The sequence below is a fragment of the Beta vulgaris genome, chromosome 3, assembly GCF_026745355.1.
Source record: "Beta vulgaris subsp. vulgaris cultivar EL10 chromosome 3, EL10.2, whole genome shotgun sequence".
Classification (NCBI taxonomy): Eukaryota; Viridiplantae; Streptophyta; class Magnoliopsida; order Caryophyllales; family Amaranthaceae; genus Beta; species Beta vulgaris.
The window spans coordinates 175,770-199,062 of NC_079204.1; the positions used below are offsets into that span (position 1 = coordinate 175,770).

General features: G+C 34.4%; 2 protein-coding genes and 1 non-coding gene across 3 annotated transcripts; 1 reads left to right on the plus strand and 2 right to left on the minus strand.

Moving 5' to 3' along the window:
- Window positions 1–6,319: 6,319 nt before the first annotated feature.
- Window positions 6,320–6,393, minus strand: TRNAT-AGU (transfer RNA threonine (anticodon AGU)). The gene has a single exon. It is a non-coding gene; the product is annotated as a tRNA-Thr (tRNA).
- A 176-nt stretch (window positions 6,394–6,569) lies between these two features.
- Window positions 6,570–11,768, plus strand: LOC104887856 (protein DEHYDRATION-INDUCED 19 homolog 4). Its single transcript, XM_010672616.4, has 6 exons — window positions 6,570–6,763; window positions 6,870–6,981; window positions 7,382–7,524; window positions 8,610–8,687; window positions 10,137–10,390; window positions 11,444–11,768. The coding sequence occupies exons 2-6, from the start codon at window positions 6,909–6,911 to the stop codon at window positions 11,547–11,549; spliced, it is 654 nt and encodes a 217-aa protein (XP_010670918.1). The 5' UTR covers window positions 6,570–6,763; window positions 6,870–6,908; the 3' UTR covers window positions 11,550–11,768.
- Window positions 11,769–14,101: 2,333 nt separating this feature from the next.
- Window positions 14,102–21,645, minus strand: LOC104887857 (uncharacterized). Its single transcript, XM_010672617.4, has 6 exons — window positions 20,521–21,645; window positions 20,029–20,240; window positions 15,249–15,525; window positions 15,084–15,169; window positions 14,878–14,969; window positions 14,102–14,786 (listed from the first exon to the last, which is right to left on the minus strand). Exons 1-6 carry the CDS (start codon window positions 20,983–20,985, stop codon window positions 14,524–14,526), a joined length of 1,395 nt encoding a protein of 464 aa, XP_010670919.1. The 5' UTR covers window positions 20,986–21,645; the 3' UTR covers window positions 14,102–14,523.
- Window positions 21,646–23,293: the final 1,648 nt, after the last annotated feature.

The following is a 23,293-nucleotide window of genomic DNA, read 5'->3' on the forward strand; positions in this document are numbered from 1 at the left end:
GCACATTGGCTGGAAATGCATGCAAAGCATGCTAAGAAAATACCCCACTATAATGCTGGGGTAAGGATCGAACCCCCGACCTTAGAAATTAGAAAGGAGTGCTCTACACATGAGCTAGTTCCTCATAGTTGATAGCGCTATCTTGATGGAGTAATGAGTAATGACATACGGGTTTATAGTCTGAAGTCTAATTAAATGACGTAGATGTACACTAATAAAGTACAAAATGCCACAGAATATCTCTCATATTATTTAATTTTTAGGTGCTAATGACCTCTTATATTAAAATAATATGTGAAGGGGAGCATAGTCTGGCTAAGTCTTTAGACCTTTACTTAAGCAAGTTTTACTTTTCCAGTTTTCAGATGCACATTAGACCGAGATGTGATACCAAACATAATTTTTTAATTAATTGAAATAAAACATATTGTAGACTAGTAGTATATACTTTGGAATCCTTGACATTTCTTCTTTATTTTTCCCATTATAATTTTTTTATGTGATTCTTATGGACTTGTGGATGTACCTTGCTCAAACGAGGCAAACAAAGTGGGTCTAGCGGCCCAAAACTACTACTCAAACTTCGACATAAGTTAGAGAATCAGTGTCCCCAAAACCAGCAGCTATAGCCCGGTTACAGTAAACTGTTATTTGCTTTTTTTTTTTTTAGAAAATATTTCCTCCGTTTCATCTTAAATGCAACAAAATGTATTATTTGTGAGATATAAAATATTTATTTGTTGCATTTAAAATAAAACGAAGGAAGTATAGAATATTGAGTTTTAAATATTAACAAAATAGTTTTTGATTTTTTGTGTTTCCCTATTTTTTTTTTCTTATAATAGTCTCTATTATCATTGTCTATGTATAAGTGATTTGACAGTATATTTTTGAAGACATATCAGTTACTAATGACTTCATAAAATGAATCCTTACAACTTTTAATATATTAAAAGTGAATTTTCTCAAAATTCGATCGCAAATGTCAAAGTAGCTAGTGGGAAAAAAAAAAGGAACGAAGGGAGCATGGCTTTTTTATATCAAATCGAATATAAGTAAAACATATGACATAATGGAGTGAGGTTTCCTAGCTAAGTCGAGTAATGTACAAGACGGATATAATCAGTTGCAACTAGGTTTAAGAAATACCGACTCAATGATTTCATTTTCAAATAGAGGATTATATTAAGATTCTCCAATGTCTTTTTGCCTATTATACTTTTTATGTTGATCGCTAAAGCTTCATAAGATAAGGGATTAATGTGGACGGTAAAAAGTAGTAAAGGGGGAAACATTTTGTTAGCTAAATCTAGTTTTGAGGAATGCACTAAAGTTGATAATTTAATAAGTACATTAGTTAAATCATCTAGTGAAATGGTCAATCTCAATCAATCGAGATGGCTTTTAGAAATTAAAAGTGTGTCGATAATGTAGTTTGAAGGAGTAAGGGAGACTATTGAGACATCGTCTTTTCAAATCAAAAAGGGATGAACGGGATATTATTGGGCCTGAAATGTTTATATAAAGCGTCCTTAGCTAAGAAATGATGGAGACTGCAATAGTAATGAACTCCCTGTTACTGTTACAACTTACAATGTTATTATAGGGGGTATTAGCCATAATACGTACACACACTACACGACCTTAGACCTAAAAAAGCTAGTGTTAAAACTTATATTACAATGTTATGTGTCAGCACGCAGTCTTGTAAAAGCAGCTTAGCTCTGAACTATGAAGGAGAGGCTACATTACTACTATTATCATGTGGGATGTGGCGCCATGGCGGAGGAGCAAAGTTGTCAAATTTGTGGATGTGAAGAAGAGATGGTAATGCATCATGCATGCCATCTTTTTATGTACTCCTAGTCTCCTACTCCTACATAAGAAATTTCGGCACCTAATAGTAGTTTCACAAAATTGTTAATTGTTAATGGTTGATGGAAGCTCCATCTTAGTAGAAAATATATTGTATAAAAAGTAAGATAATTGAGATTTATTTTATGAAACCAAGGTATAGCAAGGTGAAAAACTAATAATAAGTAAATACTTGACGTGTCATTAAGTGAAACAAATTGAAATAAAAGAGAACATCAAATACATATGAACTAGTTATTAGGTCCGAACTATGTTACGGGTAAGAAAAAATCATTTATTAATATTATTGTACTTTGAAATGATAATACTAAATACAAATTGGTGTAATGGTTAAAATTTTAGTATATGAACTTGAGATCGCGGTATTAGAACTTATACTATGCAATTTCTAATTTTTTTTATTGTACATGAATTACATGAACTAAAATTCCCTAGAAAGAGCGCCACATAGCACAATTCCTTATTTATGAACGTCTTTTAATATATTTATATAGATATATATAACAAAAGAAAATACCCTTAAAGAAGAAATCACAACAATTTTGGTCTTGGTATCTAGTAGTAGTCTGTAGTGGTATGGGAAAAAGAGTTTTTAGTTTACTCGTGCTTATAAGGGTGCATTCTTTTTATTCGAATTGAGCTTATAATACCTGATTGAACCTATAAACTTGGTTAAATTTAGCTGATTGGACCTGAAATTTATATATTTTAAGGAGAATAGAACGCTAATATCAAAGAAAATGATTATATATTGGTCCCAATAGGAAGAAATAGATTATATTACTCTATATGAAAATTATATTGTAAAAGAAGAATTCATTGATAAGGTAAATGTTATTAAGTATGGCTAAAACTAAAATACAAATTCCAAGTCTTTATTTTGCTAATGTTTCCGATTCAACTTGGTAAACTACTTATGTAATGATCTTGACCATAAATATATCTAAGAACAAATATATAACCTGATATAAAATATACGTACCCTACTATAGTGATTTATGTGGAAAAATAGGATTAGTTTTTCACAATTTTATTCTTGCAAGCACCAAATTATGATAACAAAAGAAACAATCATTGCCATCACAATTAAGAAAATACACAATCCCAGTGAGAAGAAAATCAATTATCTACATTTTTTTGATGGGAATCAATTATCTACATTTTAGAAAAGTTTATAGAAGAACAATAGATTAAGGACAATAAGGGTGCGTTCTATTCAACTTATTGGACCTTATCTGAACTTAACTTATTGAACCTGAACTGAACTTATTGGAACTTATTAAACCTGATTGGACTTGATTCAATTTATTGGACCTGATTGGAACTTATTGGAACTTATTGACCTTATTGAAACTTATTAGACCTTATTGGCCCTGATTGAAACTTATTAGACCTATAATTTATTATAAGAAAAGTTATTAGTACTATGTAGAAGTGACCAAAAGGCGAGGCGGGCCATTTAAAAAAAATTTGTCCATCCCAGCTAATTTTTTTTGGCAAAAACTCGCCTTTTTGGGTCGAAAACAATGGGATTCACGGGTCAAAATTTGAACTAAAAAATTGTTTTTAGGTTGTCCAAAACCTGTCCTAAAAAACAAATAAAAAAGAAGCGGATCCGAAATCGGACACAAAAAATTTCCCAAGTCCAACATTTTTGGGATAGAACCAGACTCCCTTTGATCAACTCTAAATATACAAGAGAAATAATGACAGGAAATGTTAAGATAAATGAACAGAAATATGTACTTCAAAGACGAAGGGTGTAGAGGAGCCAAGAGCAATATGAAACAAGATAAACAAAGTTGTGCGGATATTGGATAAGTTTTTTTTTTCCCCTATCTACATGTCATTTTACAACCTTGAATTAGGAATGCAAGAGCTTGAGAAATCCTCTACGAAGAGCAAGTGAGAGTGGGAGGGGACTAGAGGGAAAAGGACTAGCTTAAGTTGATAGTTTTCACTAGCTTAAGTTGATAGTTTTCGTGAAGGTTAAGAGTGCATTCTCTTAACCTGAATAATTATGAATTGAACTTATCTGAATTGAACTTATTAGATTTAAACTAAACTGAATTTATTAGACTTGGTTCAACTTATTGAACCTAATTGGAACTTATCGAATCTGATTGAAACTCATTAACCTGATTATAACTTATTAGATTTTATTGAATCTGATTGGAACCTATTTTATCTTATTTAACAAAAAAAAAATGATGAGTAGTAACATAAATATTACCTCTAACATAATACTATCTCTCAATTTTTATTATAACATAATAATTAATCATTAAAAATTATCCTTCAAAATATATTTATTATTAGTTATTTCGTAATAATGATTATCATTTTAACAAAAAAAAAATTATTCATATACTTGTCTATACATAACTTTTACCACTAATATATCTAATAGTGTTGCTTTGATTTCATAAAACACTAGTAGGAAATCAATTAACAACATCTATATCTTTCATTATTATTAGTAACGAAAACATGTTATATCTAGTTATTTAAAGACGAATTGCAAAATATTATAAATATGAAAATTATTATTGTTAACCTTATTTGACCATGATTATAATATTTTCTAATAATAATATAATCACTCAATAGTTATATAAGTAATAAAATAATAGATAATAATGCAAGCATAATACTATCTAAACATATCAGTAATTTAATTAAATTTTTTAATAATAACATATCAGTTAATCGTACTATGAATAATAAAAAAATAGATAATATTAAAAATATAATACTATATAATAATCATAGTGGTAATTTAATTCAAAAGTATTGATCATTGACTATTTGGACCTTATTGAATCTGATTATACCTAATTGGAAATAATACACTTGATTGAAACTTATTGGAACGGAACTGAATTTATTTGAACTGAATTAGACTCATTGGACCTGAAACTTAATTTATTAAGGTGAAGATAATGCACCATTAGTAGTAGGAGCCTAAGAGGTCTAAATAGGGGTTGGTGGATTTGGTTTCTAGAGAAGGGACTAAAACAAGATTAGGGTGTCGGGTGGGTCTTTTGCGGATGGAAGATTGGTAGTAGCTGAGGATAAAAAGGACAAAGAGAAGAAACGAAACTAAATACCTATTCTCTTCTTTTTTTTTGATTCAACATTTCTTCAATCCATCACCATCAATTAGGCTATGTTCTTTTCAACTTAATTTATTTTTACTTCACTTAACTTATTTTTGCTTAACTTAACTTAACTTTTCTTTGTTTAACTTATTTATGGTAAATTTAACTTATTTTTGTTGAACTTAACTTACTTTTCATAAACTTAACTTATTTTTGCTGAACTTATTTTTTTTAACCAAACCTACTCTTACTAAACTTTTTTGTTTGTTTGTTGAAACTTAGAGTAAAATTTCGTTAAACGTAACTTGTTTTTGCTGAACATATTTTTGCTTAACTTATTTTTACTAAACATTATTTTTGTTGAATTTATTTTTGCTAAATATTAGATTTATTCTTACTAAAACTTGTTCTAATAAGACGAGGAGTTAGTGGTAATGAATTTCCATAGTTCATTACCTTCCATCCCCCAAAAAACCAAATATTCATTATTGAAAGACAGAAAAGGATAGGAGTTAGCTCAAGTGGGTAGAGCGCTCCCCTTTGGCCCTTGAGGTCAGAGGTTCGATCCTTACCCCCAACATTATGTTGGGGTATTTCTTGTGCATGCTATGTGTTTCCTACAAGCTACTAGCCTTGTATGGGGTTAGTCCTTGGGCTAACTTAATTTCCTAATAATAATAATAATAAATTATTGAAAGACAGAAGAGTAATCTCAAAACTAAGATTATCTAAAATTTATAATGTATGCCTTGTAGGGGTTAGTTCTTGGGCTAACTTAATTTCCTAATAATAATTAAAAAAAATTATTGAAAAACAGAAGAGTAATCTCAAAACTAAGGCTATGTTCAGTTCAACTTATTTTTGCTTATTTCAGATCTAATCAGATCAGATCAGATCAGAAAAAATAAGTTCAAATCATGCTTATATTTAAAAATCATTATATCTTTCATTACATATTAGTAAAAATTATAATAATTGAATATTAATAAAGTACTAATTGAGACGAATCAAACAAGACCCCACATGACTATATTTTTTCTTATATATTGAGAAAAATCTAAAAGATAAGATCTTGTAATCAGAGAAAATAAGTTCAGATCAGATCAGATCAGAAAAAATAAGTTCAGATCAGATCAGATAAGTTCAGATCAGAAAATTTCAAGTGAACTAAACATAGCCTAAGATTATCTAAAATTATTCTTCTTGAAAACTAAGATAATCTAAACACCATTCTATTCATACTCGATATTAACCATGGAAAATACCTAAACTTTAAATTTTATAATGTATGCTATCAATACAAAATCAACATAAAAAAAAAAAAAAAAAAAACCTCACAAAATTGCTTTCATTGAGAGTCGAACTCAAGACCTCCCGCTTACTAAACGGGTGCTCTAACCAACTGAGCTATGAAAGCAAGACATGCTCATAATGATATTCCTCATACACGACAATTTTATTCCTCATCTCAAACACAATAATATAAACACAAAAAAACAAAGGCGGTTAATGTCAAAAGAAGTAAATAAACCCAAAGTTAAAGGCTTAATTTGCATAAAAACATGAGTGTATATATTATGTGTACATCATACAAATGAAAAAGGTCGGTAGAGAGTGTTATCTCTGCTCTAAAATCTCTCTCTCATTTTTATCATTTTCTCTCTCCTCTTCCTCCTCAATTTCCTGGACATTTCTCTCTGCAAAATAATACTCTTTCTTTCCTTCTTACCTTCTTTTAGGGTTTCCCCACAAAGTTGAGAAAAAAAAAGCAAAGAAATTTTTTCCAGGTGACTTTTTGCTGATTTTATATTTAGTCCAAAAATTCACGTGCAATAAAGCTACTACCTTGGTTTTCTTGAGGAAAATTTCAAGTGATTTTTCTGGAATTTTCAGGATTATCATCACCTTTATCATCTTCATCAAGATCATAAAATGGAGGGTAGTGATCCATGGAGTTCTCGTCTTTCTTCTTCTTCCTCTTTCAGGCGCTATCAACTACGATCTGGTTAGATTTTTATTTTATTTTTTTGATGTTTTTTTGATTTATATTGGGGGTTTGCTTTGGAATGTGTGAAATGATGAACTTTTGGTTAATCTGAGGGAAACCCATCTTAGAAAGAAGTGAGAAATGATGTGGGTTTTGTTAAAATGGGGAACCAATCTTGTAAAAATCTTATCTTTGTGTTTGGTTTGCTTAATTTCTGAAAAAGGGTTTAATTTAGGTGAGAAAAGGGATGATTCAGGTGAAAAATTGTTGTAATTGGAATGTTTCCTTGTAATAATCGTATCTTTTCATTATTTGGGGGTAATTCTGTAAATGGTTTTCTGGGTTTGGGTGAATTAGTATGAATAATTGAATATGATGGTCTGATGGAATGAAATTTTGGGAATTTGGCTTGAAACAGAGGCTTACTTAGGAGGAGATGATTTAGAGGTGGAGGATGATTACAAACAAGAGTTTTCATGCCCATTTTGCCCGGAGGAGTTTGATATTGTGGGGTTGTTTTGCCATATGGATGAAGAACATCAAGTGGAATTGAAAAATGGGGTAATTTTCTTTACCTTATCATAGTAGTATAACATTTATTCAAGTTTTATTGTGCAGAATTGTCTAGAAGTATATTAATCTAATTGTTGTGGACTTGCTCATCCATTGTAGATATTAGTTTAGTTTGCTAACATGGATTTTGAAGCTTTTGATTGTGTGCATTGCAGTCTGCATGTGCATCTTGATCATAAGAGTTGCTTAGAATTGGCCGGTATATGACATTCTTAGTATTTTTGCTGATGGGGAAAGGAAAGGTTTATGAGTTCTTTGGCAGCGTAATCCTAACACGTGGATTTGGTTTAGGATCCTGGGTTTAGATGATTTTGTTTGTCTAGCATTGGAATTGTCCATTGAAATGATATAAGTTCCTTTGGATGTGAAATGTGTTGGATTGTTGTATGACAATCAACAATATTAGGTCATTTGGCAACATCTTTGAGACTGTAGCTCGTTTCTTCATTTATTGTCGAGATTTACTGTCCTGTTGCATATGACAAATTTCTAGGCCCTTTTTTCTTCAGTGAATGAGAAATATTTGGTTAATGATGCTTTAGACAGATTTTTCCGAGTTGTCCCTTTTTACTTTTTTGTTTCTGTATTTTTGTCTTCCTCCTCTCTGCATACATATGATTCTTGCTGAATGTTGTATAATATTATTAGATCATGTTTGTGGATTAAGTGACATCTTGGATACTGGAGTTTGCTGACTTCATTTATTGCAAGATTTATCCCCCTGCTGTTTATTTATGACTAGATTTTAGGGCATTTTTTTGGTACATGGTTTTTTTTTTTCAAGGTCATACGTTGCCATATTGCTTTCTTCTGTCGTTTCTCCTCTTAAATATAAGTAGGGGGTTATACACATAGCAGTTCTGGTACACCAATGTGGTTGCTGGATTTATCCAGAATTTCTTTGTTAAAACTTCTGCATTATTAGGTTCAGGTATTCCGTTTTCCTCCTTATTCTTCATCTTGGAGCTTTAAGTTGGAAATCTGTAAATGAGGATTTCAATGTGGCCTTGTGAAAATATGCAACTTGTACGGGCATAAATGATCACTAAATTGATGTGCGTCACTTTTTGCAGGTTTGCCCTGTTTGTGCAAAGAGGGTTGGAATGGATATGGTCGGGCATATTACAATGCAGCATGGAAATATATTGAAGATATCCTTCTTTTTAATAGCTTTGCGAAGTTGAATTTTATAGATTGAATTCATGAACCCCACCGGCTGTTGCATTATCATTCTATGTGATCTGTGGCCTAGTCTCTCAGTAACTCAACTCTATTTGGTGTAGTAGAAGCTAGAGAGAGAATGTTCATAGTGTTTTCTGTTCACTCGTTTTATAGGTGGAGATGAGGTGATAGTCGATAAATGCCTATCTTTCAAGTCTGCTGTCTACCACAATTGATGACTATAAAATGTATTGAGAAACTGATTGTAGCCTAGATCTCTATACATAGCCTACCGATGCAGCTATGTTTTGCATATCATCTTACCTGTCAGATTATGAATTATCCTAGATATTAGATTATGTCCTTTGCAACAGTAATATATGAACATGGTCTACTCAAGATGAAGGTACTGTGCTGCGGTGCATGTTGAGTGCAAACACTATTGGTGGATCATGGATGGGACTAGAGCAGGGGTTATGCCAACTTGAAGCTATGGAGACAAGTTAGAATCTCGAAGGTTTAGACCAAGGCCGAGCAAATTTGGGTACATAGAGTACCAGTTTAGAATTATGAGGGGTGAATGGAGGCTCTAGTGGAATATGATGGTGAGGAGGTGCCCCTAAGTGAATGTCTTGAGTACCTCAGGTTGATTTTTCAGAGTAATGGAGATATTGACCAAGATGTGACTCATGGGATGAAGTGTTGGAGGGTCAGACAAATAGTAGCTACTTGAGTGTGAATGTATGATAAAGGGAAAATTCTACAGATGTTATGAGTTAGAATGTAGGGCGTTTAATATTAAATTATAATTGTAGTTCAGATTTGTATATTGAGATTGATGTGTGGAAACAGTCCAAGTGATGGGAAATTAAGAATATGTAAGGGAAGATTGGAGTCTCACATTGATGATAGGATGAGAGAGAATTGGTTTAGCACGTGCGATGTTGAGTTTTGACTAGAGGATGCACCGCTAAAGAAAATAAGGAGTTAGGGATTGTAAGGATTTTAGAAGAAGCTGATAGAGACTAAGGCTGAATTGAAGAAAATCTAGTTGACTGCAGGAGTTTCCATGCTTGCGATCCCATCTTTTTGGAGTTAAAGCTTTGACATTTGTTAGTGGTGGTTGTAGATATTTCTCATATTCAAGATGTGTCAAATCTTAACCTTCTAATTTTGCTATTTCATTAGCTTTGTTAAATTTTTTTTACTCATTTGTCTGATATTTTTGCCTTAATTGACTGGTCTGGGTTGTCTCCATAATGGTGAAATTCTTCTTTAAGTTTTTATGCAAAGTGCAATTTGTTTGGTGGCAACAACCAAATTACGAAGACAAGTTTGGTTATGTTGTGGGTGTATTTCTATATCTGCTTCTGAATGCTACCTTGTCCCCTGCATAAGTTGATGTATAATTTATTTTGTTTCTTTGACTATAAGATTACGTTCAGCGAAGGAGGAGAATGCGCAGAGGCGTTCCAAATTCAATGTTCAGCATATTGAGGAAGGAATTGCGAGAAGGAAATAGGCAATCCCTTTTCGGAGGGTCCTCTTTCGCACTATCTTCCTCAAATCCAGATCCTGATCCTCTGTTGTCTTCATTTATATACAGCTCATCCACTGCTGAAGAACTTGGGAAGGTAGAACCTCCCAAGGAAGCAGTTTCACTTCCACCAGCTGTGGAGGAGAAAATTGAAAGGTACTATTTAACTTATCTTGTGATTGTTTTCTTGTCTTAAATCAATCTGTTTTAGCACTGAATTACCATATAGTTTTTTTAGGCAATGATTATTATTCTTGGTTTTCTGCTCATGCTCTGCAAAATTGTCATGTAATTGTGTGGACCCCCTCAATCTTTCAGTTTACTTGAGAAATGAATCATGAAAGAAGTTTGTTTTGTTGGTGAGAACTAAAGAACTAAAAGACCATCTTTTGTCCAAAATCTTTGCATAGTTTTGGATTACGCACTTGCATCTACCTTGGAAATCATCATATTATTTTCCAGATGTTTGTTCAATAAGGTTTTCTGGAGGACCCCATTGATGTGTACTGTTCAACACTTTCTTTTGATAAAAGAGAAAAAACACTATGTAGCCGCATATAACTTCTTGTTGGTTAACCCAGCTTTTCTACTTTTTCTCATTAAATAAGGTGGGGCAAAGTAACATGTTACATTGCTTTTAGCTGTGCACTGCTGTCATTGTGCATGTTAACGTGTTTATTATTGCTAGGGATTTTTTCAAGGTGGTATGATAGTATCTCTGTATATTGACGGTCGTGACTCGTATTTCTGAAATGGAAATTGATAATCTTTTGTCCGTCGTCCTAGCTAGCGTAGCATGGTTGCTTAATTTACTTATTAAGCTCAATGGTAGAACTCTCAGCTCCGTAGTAGGGATACCAACCTACGACATGATTGGGGTTCGATTCTCATTATTTTGAACCCTAATCAGCTTAGTTGTGCAGAGACGGGTACGGGGACAGAAAACGACGAGATTTCAGAATTTTTAGGAATGGATACACTTACATGAAACGTATTATATTAGGTACGGGTACTACTACGTGACCTAGAAGAATTAGCCATGGTACAAAGCTGATCGGTCCAGTGTCCTGTGGGCTGAGATTCCCATCATCTCTCATCATCTTATAGGGTGTTTTGCCATCTGTAGCTAGAATTCTCGAAATATAGCACGTTATCTGAAGTGGATGAATTGTAAATGATTAATATGCTAATTATGTGCATGTAATACAGTACCCAGCATTCTGTGCTCTCTGAAAAGGAGCACGAGGAGAAGGCTAAGAAGTGTGAATTTGTCCGAGGATTGCTTCTCTCCACTATGCTTGACGACATTTTATAAGCCAGATGCCAAGCTTGGAGACGTCGTGAGCCGTTGGAGGAATGAGAAAGCCAAGAGGATTCAGGCCAATGTTCAGAGAGAAAGAGAGAGAATATGTTAGATATCAGGGTAATGTCTGAAATTAGTGTTGTATTTCTTGTAATCTGTTGTATTTAGACGGCTTATGCAAGTGCAATATTTGAAAGGCGGAATAATATATCGTAATTTCGCTTGCTTTTAGTCCTTGCTCCTTCCTCATCTTCCATGACAGCTTTCAAGCCTTCTTATAGTCTAAAGTAACAAGTTCACAAAACAGAGTAACAATTACTTTTCCAAATTCCAATGTTTCTTGTCCAAATTCGGATTTAGGTATGTACCATCTAAATTCGGTTCTGATGTAGGATATCTATCCAGAAGTTTTCGCAATTCGATCATGTAATCTGCGTTATCATCTTGATCAATTTGTGTGGGTCACCATGATTTTGTTTTTGCCAAAAGACATAAAATAAGCTAATTCATACTATTCATTATTATCATCTTTGAGTATTGGTTCTTTTGTAGAGACTTTGAAACCAAAGATTCAAGTTAAGACTTCAGAACGCCCAACTTCATGTAGATTTGCTTACCCGATAGATGGAATATTGCCAAATGTACCTAATATTTCGTTTGTGTTCTATGGCATAGTTGTTTTGAAGTTGGAAATGAGTTAGAGGATGTAAAGTTGAATAAAATAATATAAAGTTAGTGAAAAGGTGATCGTGGTAAATTTTGAAAGTTGAGAAGAATCAGATTGATAAACTGTAGGAATCTATAAGTACTATAAAGCGGAATTTCATGAATCAAATTCATAAGCACTTAAATCAGGATCATATGCATATACAATTAAGGATCACATACAAGTTTAGAAATAACCTTTGTAGCGTGAAAGCTTAAATAATCCGAATTGAGAATCTCAGATGTTATTCCTCTACTTAGTCCACCAACCCGGATCAACACTCCACCAATGCTAGTTGGAAAGGAAGAAAATTTCTTGTTTTTGGAGTTTTTACGTGACTTTGAAAGAGAGAGAATAGGAGAGAGAAAATAATAATAGAATAAACTGATAATTTTCTTTTCTGCCTAACCCAAATATATAAAAGTATTTAGGTCAGAATTCTCTCCTTTTCCCCTCTCTTGGCCGGCCACCCTAGGGCCCTCTTGGGCTCTAGGTTTCTTTTGTTGATCCAAGTTTAATATGTGACCTTGTAGGATCCGTTACATTGGGCTAGGGGTTTATTTATTTACTAATCCGAAGTTCTATAGCTTTCTCTAGCAAGACGTATAGATGACCCAATATAACGAACTTATTATCTCTATAATATGATCCATTATACATTAGTAATTGCATTTAAGTCGAGGACATAAATCCTTCATAAACATCATTAGATGATATGATTATGTTATATATTAACATACCACTACAAAAATCACTAGGTTTTACTTTAAAATGTAAGTGATCTTACCTTATTTTAATGAGTGTTTAAATCGAAATAACCTATACTCATCTCGGCTATATGTTGAGGATTAATATTATAGCGACAATGGACTTTTGAGCATGTTGTTTTCTAAGTTGTTTAGTTTTATACTCAACCTCTAAGTTGGTACATTCAATATGCTAATATCCTCGTAGAAAGTTGTTATTCAGATCAATTATCTTTCCTTACCAACACAAAAAAGGATAACATAACCAAAGACGGAGATATTAATCCCGTGCCGGCGCAAAGTAATAAATATGTACAGCTTCCGTTTGATTTACATTCAGTTATATCTTCCGTAAGCTCTCTCAAGAGGTAAAAAATTCTCAAGGAATTATGATAACACTAATAAGGGTGATACAGAAGATTAATCAATTCTAGACGTAGTGATTATTAGAGTCCAATTTTTTTTTTTCTTTATGGACAAAGGCTTATAGAGACCAATTAACCAATAGTGATGCTACCAACTTACCATCAGTAGTATTATTGGAATATTAAATCAACAAAACACCTACAACTGTAGTTGATAACTCATGTTCGTTGTTAGTTTGTTTATACTGAGTAAATATACTATTATTGAGCAAAGATAAACAATTATGCATAAAACGGATAGTGTTTCGCATCTCACTTTTAGATTCCAAATTCTCCTAAGCAACAAATTGGAAAAGCAAAAAGTTGATCTCAGCAAAACTCAACATTTGAAGGGAGAACATACTTCCTCCAAATTGAAATGCGAACACTTAGTACTCAAGATTAAATTTCACATGTTCGACATTTTTTTTTTTTATCATTGTATAAGAAAATCAATCTTGTGAAATCTTATTAAATATGTTCTGTTTTGTAACTTAAAGATATCAAAATGTCATAATTTTAAAAAACAAAAAATCAAAGATACTTAAGACCATGAAAAAGTGATATGCAAACGTATTCGAAAGCAAAGGAAGTACTATATTAGAAATTGAAGATATATGTGAGAAGTGTTTTAAACATAATAACAAACCTGAAAAGATTGCACAAGCGACGACCAGAAACCTATCCATTCGAAGCAAAGCACATATGTGTACAAATAATAGCTTGCTCATATATTATCTACTCTTTCCGTCTCATAACGAAGACAAAGTAGCCTAATCATACACTGGCAAACAAAAGCCCAGATACCTTGAAGAGGCCTAGGAATTCTCAGAATCCCGTCCTCATAAACAACCGTTTCACATCAGAAAGTTATGGTACAGCGAGTTATTTAGCAAATTACATGGATAAGCTTGATCCTCCCCGCCAGTTGAGCTTGCAAGTTACCAAAAAGCTGATGTTTCTAAATTTCCTCAGAAAATACAAGTAATTGCAAAACCAGAGTTGCAGATCGAGGAACAGAAAGGCGATGGGGGAATTCTGCAATGCTCAGCCAACAAATTTAAAATACTTATAGTCAGCTGAGCTGTGAAGAGTCAGCTATTAGCTCTCTTTCATCAGCCCCCTCGGTCTCATCTACAGCTGAAACTGTGAGAGAGGAAGAAGTTGTAATCAGGATGATTTACATTCAGAAGCCGGAGCCACTCATCAGCAGCTCGCAACAGGGAATTGGCCCTCTGACATTCATCAACTCCATTTTGATCCCAGACCGAGATTTTGAACTTGTAAGAGGCCATTCCAAAAATTGGCAATGGCATCTTAAGACCCATATTGAAGCCATTCGGAATCTCCCTTGGACATGACCCATATTGACTTTGCCACTCACTCTGTCCACCTGTAAAAGTGGGGATGTGGTCCTATCAGGCGCAGTTCAGCATATGATGATATTATCAGTAGTACCAAATCTAATAACCAATTAGACATACCACGTAAAGGTGTTGAGAGGGAGTGGAAAGTCAAAAAGCAGGAATCCAAGTTCTGGAGGGTCGGACCAGTAGGAATTCTGTATATCGGGTACCTTTTTATAAAATCCAGAAGAGAAAATCCAGATCAGGTACATGCATGCTATGAAATTACTATAATTATTCACAGCACAAAAGATAAAGCAAGTCATATGGCTGACAAACCATACCATGCAACAGAAATCCAACTTGATGCTGACAAATCGCAGCTCCTGTATGTTTTAAGTTCCGGAAAACGTGATGCTAGAAGCGATATCTGTTGAATAGTTACTTGAAATCAGTAGAAGAATACAAGACATATAAACAATGATAAAGAATTGAGCAAATGAACAAACCTTATCAGCCAATGGTTCCCGACTGAAGGGAGGAGCATGCTCAAAATATTCGAAGGTAAGAGCACCAGGTGAATTGGATAATTCCCCTTCATCACTAGATGAACCATTGAAGGGTTTATGTCTCAGTGAAAGTGCCTTCATATCCTGTAGATTAGACTCTCCAAGATCCTGCTGGTTCCACGCACCAATACTGCAAGGACCTCTTTCGGTTTCACAATCACTGCTGCCAACACTACTAGTTTCTCTAGATGACTCATCACTCTCCTCCCCCGGTATTCTGCAACAGAGTAACAAGAAAATCAAGTGTTAAGAAAGCAAACAACAATAAGCCAGCACCAAATGGGAGAAACATATAAAAACTTTAAACAGGCATAACCTAGAAAGCCTATAGAACCTATGGCTTCGTGTGTTTGTTAATTGACTGTTCTATATATCCACTATAACTCAAAGACATCAACCAAAACCAGTTCTTTCGAACACGGAAAAATTCGTGCAAAAAAAGCTCCAAGCTAAACGAATCGCAGCTCTCTTTACCAATGATCATTTGTAATAAAAATCTGAGAACATAACCTGATCGTCCCTCCCTTCCACCCCTCAAAGCAAAACCCTCGAAGAAAGAAAGAGAAGACACCAGATGAGGCAAGAGAGTACAGAGAAGGCAGTTAATGAATATAGATAACCTAACTAGTAACTACAAGCAACAGCATGGAAAAGAATACTTTCCAAATTTATACAAGCATCAGAATACAGATGACACACATAAGAATCAATGGTCAATATAATTGTACTTTAAGCATAACGCCTCTAGCATAAGCAAGAATTACATCTGACGAACAGGCTACTAAAAATGTAATCAGTCAAGACTTGAGAACCAAGAAGATCAAATTGATGCAAAAAACAAAAGATGACACACATAAGAATTAATGGCAGCACAATCTCACCATATCACTGAAGCTTTAATTTGCTTGATACTCACAAGTTAGATCCGCTCGCTCTCCCCCCACAACCCAACAAAAAGAGCAAAAAAAGTGAATCTCCAGATCAAGAATAATATACCATTCTACAAGCAGTCCCCCCTCCTCCCAGCACAGCATGGCTAAGTCAGCTATGATAACGGCAAATATATTGCATTAACAGCTTACCGCTAAACATTCTTCCACCATCCATCACACTTCACACATCAGATAACCTAAACAGCACACCAATAAATGCTCCAAACTAACTAGGTTGGACATTTATTTGAGGATTTAACAACTAGAATAGTAGAAGCTCAAAAATGCAAGTACACAAGATAACGGCTGCATGCAGTGGCATCTTGGCCTCATAAACCACGCCCATGCAAGAGGTGTACAACTTAACCTCACACCTAGACTCCAAAAATCTTTCACTCCCCCATGCACCTCCACTAGTTCTAAGCTAAGCATAGAGATACAACATGACCTCACATTTCCGTTAATTGACACATAATAATAATCTACTCGACTTACTTTTACTTACAAAAGAATTAAAAAAAGTTTGAAAACTTGTGGAGAAGATCTGAAAAATTCCAAAAGTTAGATTACTTAAGAAGAGTTCAATTCAGAAAATTTTAAAAAAAGTTTTAAGAAGTTCAGGAAATGTTGATAAGAAATCACCAAAGTTAAAAGATATAAAGAAAACCTCGAAAAATTCAAGAACAGTTTAGAAAAAATAAGACAAATTCTAGAAAATTAAGTTAGATAAAAAAGCTCTTTCAAAAAAAAAAAAAGTTAGATAAAAAAGCCTGAGAATATAAGGCTTAGGTGTAGCATGAATGTGCTTGACTACATTTTGGCTAAAACAGGTTAAGGATCTTTACTAAAGATTACACCCTCCATCCCGTATCAATTGCAGCACTTTCCATAATCGACCATCCCAAATTAATCGTAACACTTCTATTTTCAGCATGAGTCCAATATTTTTTTAATCATTTCTCACTCTGCAGCATTACCCCCACAGTTTTATAGACAAAAAAACACACATAGCCACCCCACTCATTCACCCCCAATTAAAGGGCCCACAAAATTTACCTACAATATAAAGAGTACCTACTAGTTTCTCTCACATCAACTTCCACCATAAAATACTAAAACATAATCCCTACTTTATCTACTTCCTAAAGCTATATGCACAAGAGAGTGTTGCAATTATTCTGGGAGGAGGCCGTACGACACTAGGAACCTGCAAGCTAGAATTGGTTCTTATGATTATGACTCCTCTTTTTAATAGTATAAGCAAACTACCATCATGAACCCTCTCAATCTAACTGAGAGTATGGATCAATTTACTAGGTATACAAAGATGGCTATGCATAACTACAAGAGACCAATTAGCAACTTCTTTTGCACGTAACCATATAATTTACTCCCTCCGTCTTTTATTAGTTTACCCCTTTTTTTGGGGCACATTTGCCGAGATACTAATTTGAACCTTAATATCTCTAATTTTCGATAAGCAAAAATTACAAAAAGTTGATATTTGGAAAATACACATTGAGACGAATCCAACAAGATCTCACATGACTATATTTTTCCTTAAATACAAATTACAAAAGATAGTCAAAGTCATGTATGTGAATAGTATCAAAAGTCAAAAGGGGTAAACTAATAAAAGACGGAGGGAGTAATATTTAAGAAGTAATAGTTGAATGCTTCTAAGTCTAAGTCATTTACAGCTGTATCAAAACTCATAATTACAAGAGATCAATTGTCAACCAAACTTAATTAAGTATTAATATAGTCCTCATGTGATTTACAGTACCCTCTCTAATACAAGAATGTCGAGGTGTTGTACTTGTCCATTTCATAGAAATATGTCAAGTTTTTGGTTTTATATGAAGGATCCAAGTCAAGACCTCAGGCAAATGGAAAGTGCCGAAGTAAGAGAGCTCCAAAAATACTATGATTACTGCAGTTTTGTGCATTATAATGTAATGACTCTAATATAATGTCAAACTCCCCATCCACCAAATCTCCAAGGGAGCTTCCATGTCTACTATGCTCTCAAGTGTTGGTAGAAATATTCACTGCTCTACTTGCTCCACATCCCAAAATTTAGAAGATCTAAAAATGACTAGTAGCCCAACCAATGCAAATCTATAAACAAGGTAGCAGAATAGCAGACTCATACATAGCAGAGATACCTATATAACTACACTGCTACTCCACCACAAGTGCATCACAGTTCCAGGTCTACGAGTGAATTGCTGTTCCATCACTATAAGCACAGCACTCAAGAACATTCATGACAGCTAAATTGTAGCTTACACTGCTCAAGAATTAGGGAGAAATATGGAGGTCTTGGATAAACAATTATCCCGAAAGACCGATGGCTTCAAATAATGAGATAACTAGTCCAACGAAGAACACTATACACAACTCTCAACCCCTTCAGCAACTCAAGATCCAAAACAGGTAGAAGTCTTGTAGATATACTGATTTTGCGCAATCAATAAACCAATACAGCACTTCTTACAGCTAGAACATGATTAAAGAAATACAGAAGCAACATCTCTAGTTTTCCAAAGGCCAATGTTCTTCATCCCTTAACTTAAGAACGGTAATAGATTCAAAAGGCTACTCCAGTCCACAAGGAAAAGATGCCCGGTAATTAGAGACTAAGAGACCCAAGATCAGATACAGAGAGGTCCATGCAACTTAATGTGTGATAGAAAACTATCTAAAGAAAGCCAAGCGCAAATGACACCGATTCCTATCTCGAAATATTTTTGCCACATGATCGACGGTGACTGGCTACTGATATTTGGAGTTAAAAGAAAATGTCAAAGTGTGTATAGCCCATGCTGATAAAAAAAAAAGAAAAACTTCTTGTCAGCTTGCTGATAATTTCCGAAGGGTTGCAAGAACTAGAAGAGCTCATGCAAAGAGATCATAAAGTAGGATAACTCTTGTATGATAGATACAGCATAAGATTTCCATATCTCGTTTCTATGGTAGCTATCCTGGCAACTGCTTATCAGATCATCAGTGATTTAACATCTTAAGATATGCAATGTAGTCCGAAGGTCCTTAGAAACTCTCCCACATAAAGAAATGACATTCAAAGCCTGATGTAGAACACTACAACAGTGAATAGACTGGCATAAGCTCAACTTCTGAGCTTCTTATTCATCCCATGTCAGGTGGGCTGTGGGCATATTATAAGATCATTTACTAGGCCATCTCGGAAAGAGATAATGAGTACTAGGTAGAGATTATTTTCTCTATAGTTCTACCTCATCATTCAAGAATCAAGAACGGTGCTCTGACGCTATTCTACTAATCTCACAAACATCCACCAGATCTTCATAATGCTCTTTCCGCAACCATGTTTTCTGATAGTTTTTATTCCTTCCAACCTTCTACCCATGTTGGCACAAGAAAGCAGCTTCTTCAAATCTGCTCAAGATCCATACTTTTTTTTTTGGAGAAGAAACGATATTAACCACAGAGCTAATACAACGAACAATTGAGTGTCATATAGAAGATTTGAGCTGAAAATATCAGTGATATCTTAACACATCAGTGGCTCCATAGACTTTAATCTTACGGGGAATGAGAGTTCTAACAACTAATTAATCTTGGCCACAGAATATATATCGTGTGCTTGATAGCATTGCAGGTTGCTTGTAATTGTCTAGGCCTCAACCACTCATACCCAATCATCCAATAACATAGAACAAGATAATCCAATAAGGAACATAATATAAAAATGTAAAGCAATGGCATATCACAAGAAGCAGAAATTCAGATAAAAATCTAACCTGGTTCTTGGGGAGGGCTTTGATGGGTCTATGTACAACTGAATGCCCGACAAATACGGGACATAATACTGCACAACGGAGTCACTACCGTTTAACAAAAGTGGCACTCCAGCTCCATAAGCACTCCACTCCTTAAACGACTCCCATAGATCACCAAGCACAAAGTACATTCGAAACTCATCGTCCCGAGTTCTCCATCCTTTCATGCTTGTCTAAAAAGAAAACACAAACCTTCATTACTCATACTCAACTAACCAACTCTTCAATCTTCCACTTCAATCAAAACAACAAATAAGAAGCAAATCTAAACCCTATCAAATCAAACTAATAACCCTTAATTATCAATTCCGCATTAAATCAATAAAATTCATCACATTTCACCTCACATTACACAACAAAAATCAGATCCAATTCTCAATAAATTCAACTCAAACACTTCAATATCATCAAAACCACTAACCCTAACTACCCCTCAATCTCCAAATTCCATACCTTAGAGAAATACTGAGCTGGTACTGACGGAGTAGTCGCCTCCAAAAATCGATCCAAATTCGTCGAATTCGGTGTCGTCGTCGTCGTAGTAGTAGTTGCAGTAGAAGCACAATCATCAGATTCCACTCGATTCTCCGACGAAGTCGTCGAACTCTTCTCTCTCTCCTGCTTCTCCACCACCACCACCACTTCCTCCTCCTCCTTCCGCCGCCTCTGCTGCTGCAACAACTGCTGATTATGATTTTGATTATGATTATGCTGTTTCTCTCTCCTAATCTCTTCTCTCTCTTGTTTTTGCTTCTGCAACAAAATCTGCTGCTGCTGTTTTTGTTGTTGTTGCGGCTGTTGCGGCTGTTGCTGTTGTTGCTGTTGCTGCTGTTGCAACTTCTGAAGTTGCCGACGAACTGCCGGCGGATTGTAGAATCTGTCACCGCTACGACTACGACCATACGACGCCGTCGACATTGCAGAAATCTCAGAAACACAGAAAAAAATCGATGAAATCAGTGAAATTCAACTCCGATTTCTTTCGCTAGGGTTTTAGCTGTTCTTCGGCTTTCTAGGGTTTCGATGGAGGTTAAAGATTTTTATTTTTAATTTTAATTTTATCTTTATTTTTTGGGGATGAGATGAGACAATTTAATTTAAAATTAAAAAAAGAAAAAAGAAAAGGAGAAAAAGAGGAGAAAAGTTTATAATAATGAGTTTTAGCAGAGGAGAGAGAAAATGGTGTAGAAGACGAAACGCCGCGGACAAAAGAAGAAAGAGGAGAGAGAAAGAGAGAGTGTAGTTAAGACTTAAGAGAGTGATAGAGAGAGAAAGTAACGAATTCAACGGTCAGGATGAGACTAGAGATTTCTACAATGGAGGCATTTTTAAGTTAAGTTAGTGGATTTTTGTTTTTTTTTAATTCATTTTGATCTTAGGTTTAGATTTTGACACGTGGAGTATTGTGTGCCTGTTTGCTAGAAGAAGTCTGAGTTTTGTGGGTCCTACTTTTGGGAAGTTGTTGAATTTTTTTTTTTAAGACATTAATTGAAGTTTAAACAAAATTTACAATAGATAGTAAAGAAAAACGACATACAATCAAATAAGGTTAAATCTTCAAAGAAATTATAATGAATCAGATCGAGCAATACAGTGCAGCCTTTTTGTATTTGCTGAATTAAGCAATTATCGATGAGAAAGTCTATCATTCTGACATAGTTTTGAAAGAGCATTATTGATCGAGTCATGTTGACCGCATCTGATATTCCAATACCTTCATATAGAGTCTTGAACTTGAACCAATAAAAAGTAAGAAATATTTCTCATTCCTAAAGACAAAAATACCATACTCGCAAATCCCTTATGGGAGAAGGAGATCTATACAAAAGAGAGTAAAATCTTCATACCAGGGTTTGAAAAATCTCATAAATAGAGATTGATTTATTCAACAAAACAAAAAAAAATGAACTAGCAATTGAAAATAAAAGGAAAAAAGGACTTATCATAGATGGAATTATCCATGGCAGCTCCTAATTAGATAGTAGTACTAGCTTGTTATTGGATTGATTTTGGTTTCGGAAATTTCATGGAGTGATGATGAGTATGAGTGTTGAATTCTATTTATTAGTTGCATAAACATTACTTACAGTACATGAACACTATTTGTTAACACAACTTTTTGTTAGACTCACAACTCTTTGTTAGACTTACGCTATTTGTAAACACTATTTATATTTTATTTGTTACTTGTATAAATACTATTTGTAATTTTTTACACGAACACATGTGGTTGCATGAACACTTATTTGTTTGCATCACATTTTTCAAGGTGTTGACTAACAACTGTATCTTTCTTGTCCCATGTAAGTTGACAAATTTACCCCTGCTAAATGTTACTACACAACTATTTTTTTCACAATTTAACCCCTGCTAAATGTGTAGGAGCACATGACAGTAATAACACTAACAATTTTCGAGGTGTTGAGATGTTATGTGCTCCTACACAACTATTTTTTTCATATCGTTTTTAACGCCCTTACATCCAAATCATACTTGACGTCTCCTGACTTTTGCAAGAAATCTTTCATATCTTAACCTTTCACTATCATAACCGGTTGGGTGCATCGCCTATACGACATCTAATTACACAAGACCCTACACGAGATATATTTTTAAAGGTGTGTTCTTTTCACCTTTAAAGAAATAAGTTTCAGATGCAATAAGTTTAGATCAAGTTCGATCAGGTCTCAAATAACACTAAAAAATAAGTTTTAATAAGGTCAGATTAAAAAAAGAGTGTTTCGTTTATTTGTAAGAGTGGAGAAAGTATATACTATATAGGTCACCATTAGGGATGGCAGTGGGGAGGGTCAAGTAGGAGACCCGCCCCATCCCCGCCCAAGTTGGGCAAGGATTGGTATAGGTTTGGTGGGGATGGGGATTAAATTCCTACCCGCAATGGGTGGTGGAGCGGGTGTGGATTTTATCTATCCCCGCCCGCCCCGCTCCACCACCGCCCGCCTCACATATATATGATTAAAATTCTACTTATATACTTATATTATTAATAATTTTATCTTACAAAATATAAATATGTGGGTATGACGCAGGTACGAAGTGGGTGCGGATACCCATGAGGGTGGTGGGGATGAAGTGGGTACGATTAGGGGTGTGCAAAAATATCCGATCCGAAAATCCGCCGATCCGATTTTAAGATTTCGGATATTTCGGATCGGGTATCCGGAAAAAATTTCGGGTTTTCGGATCGGGTACGGATCGGGATTTT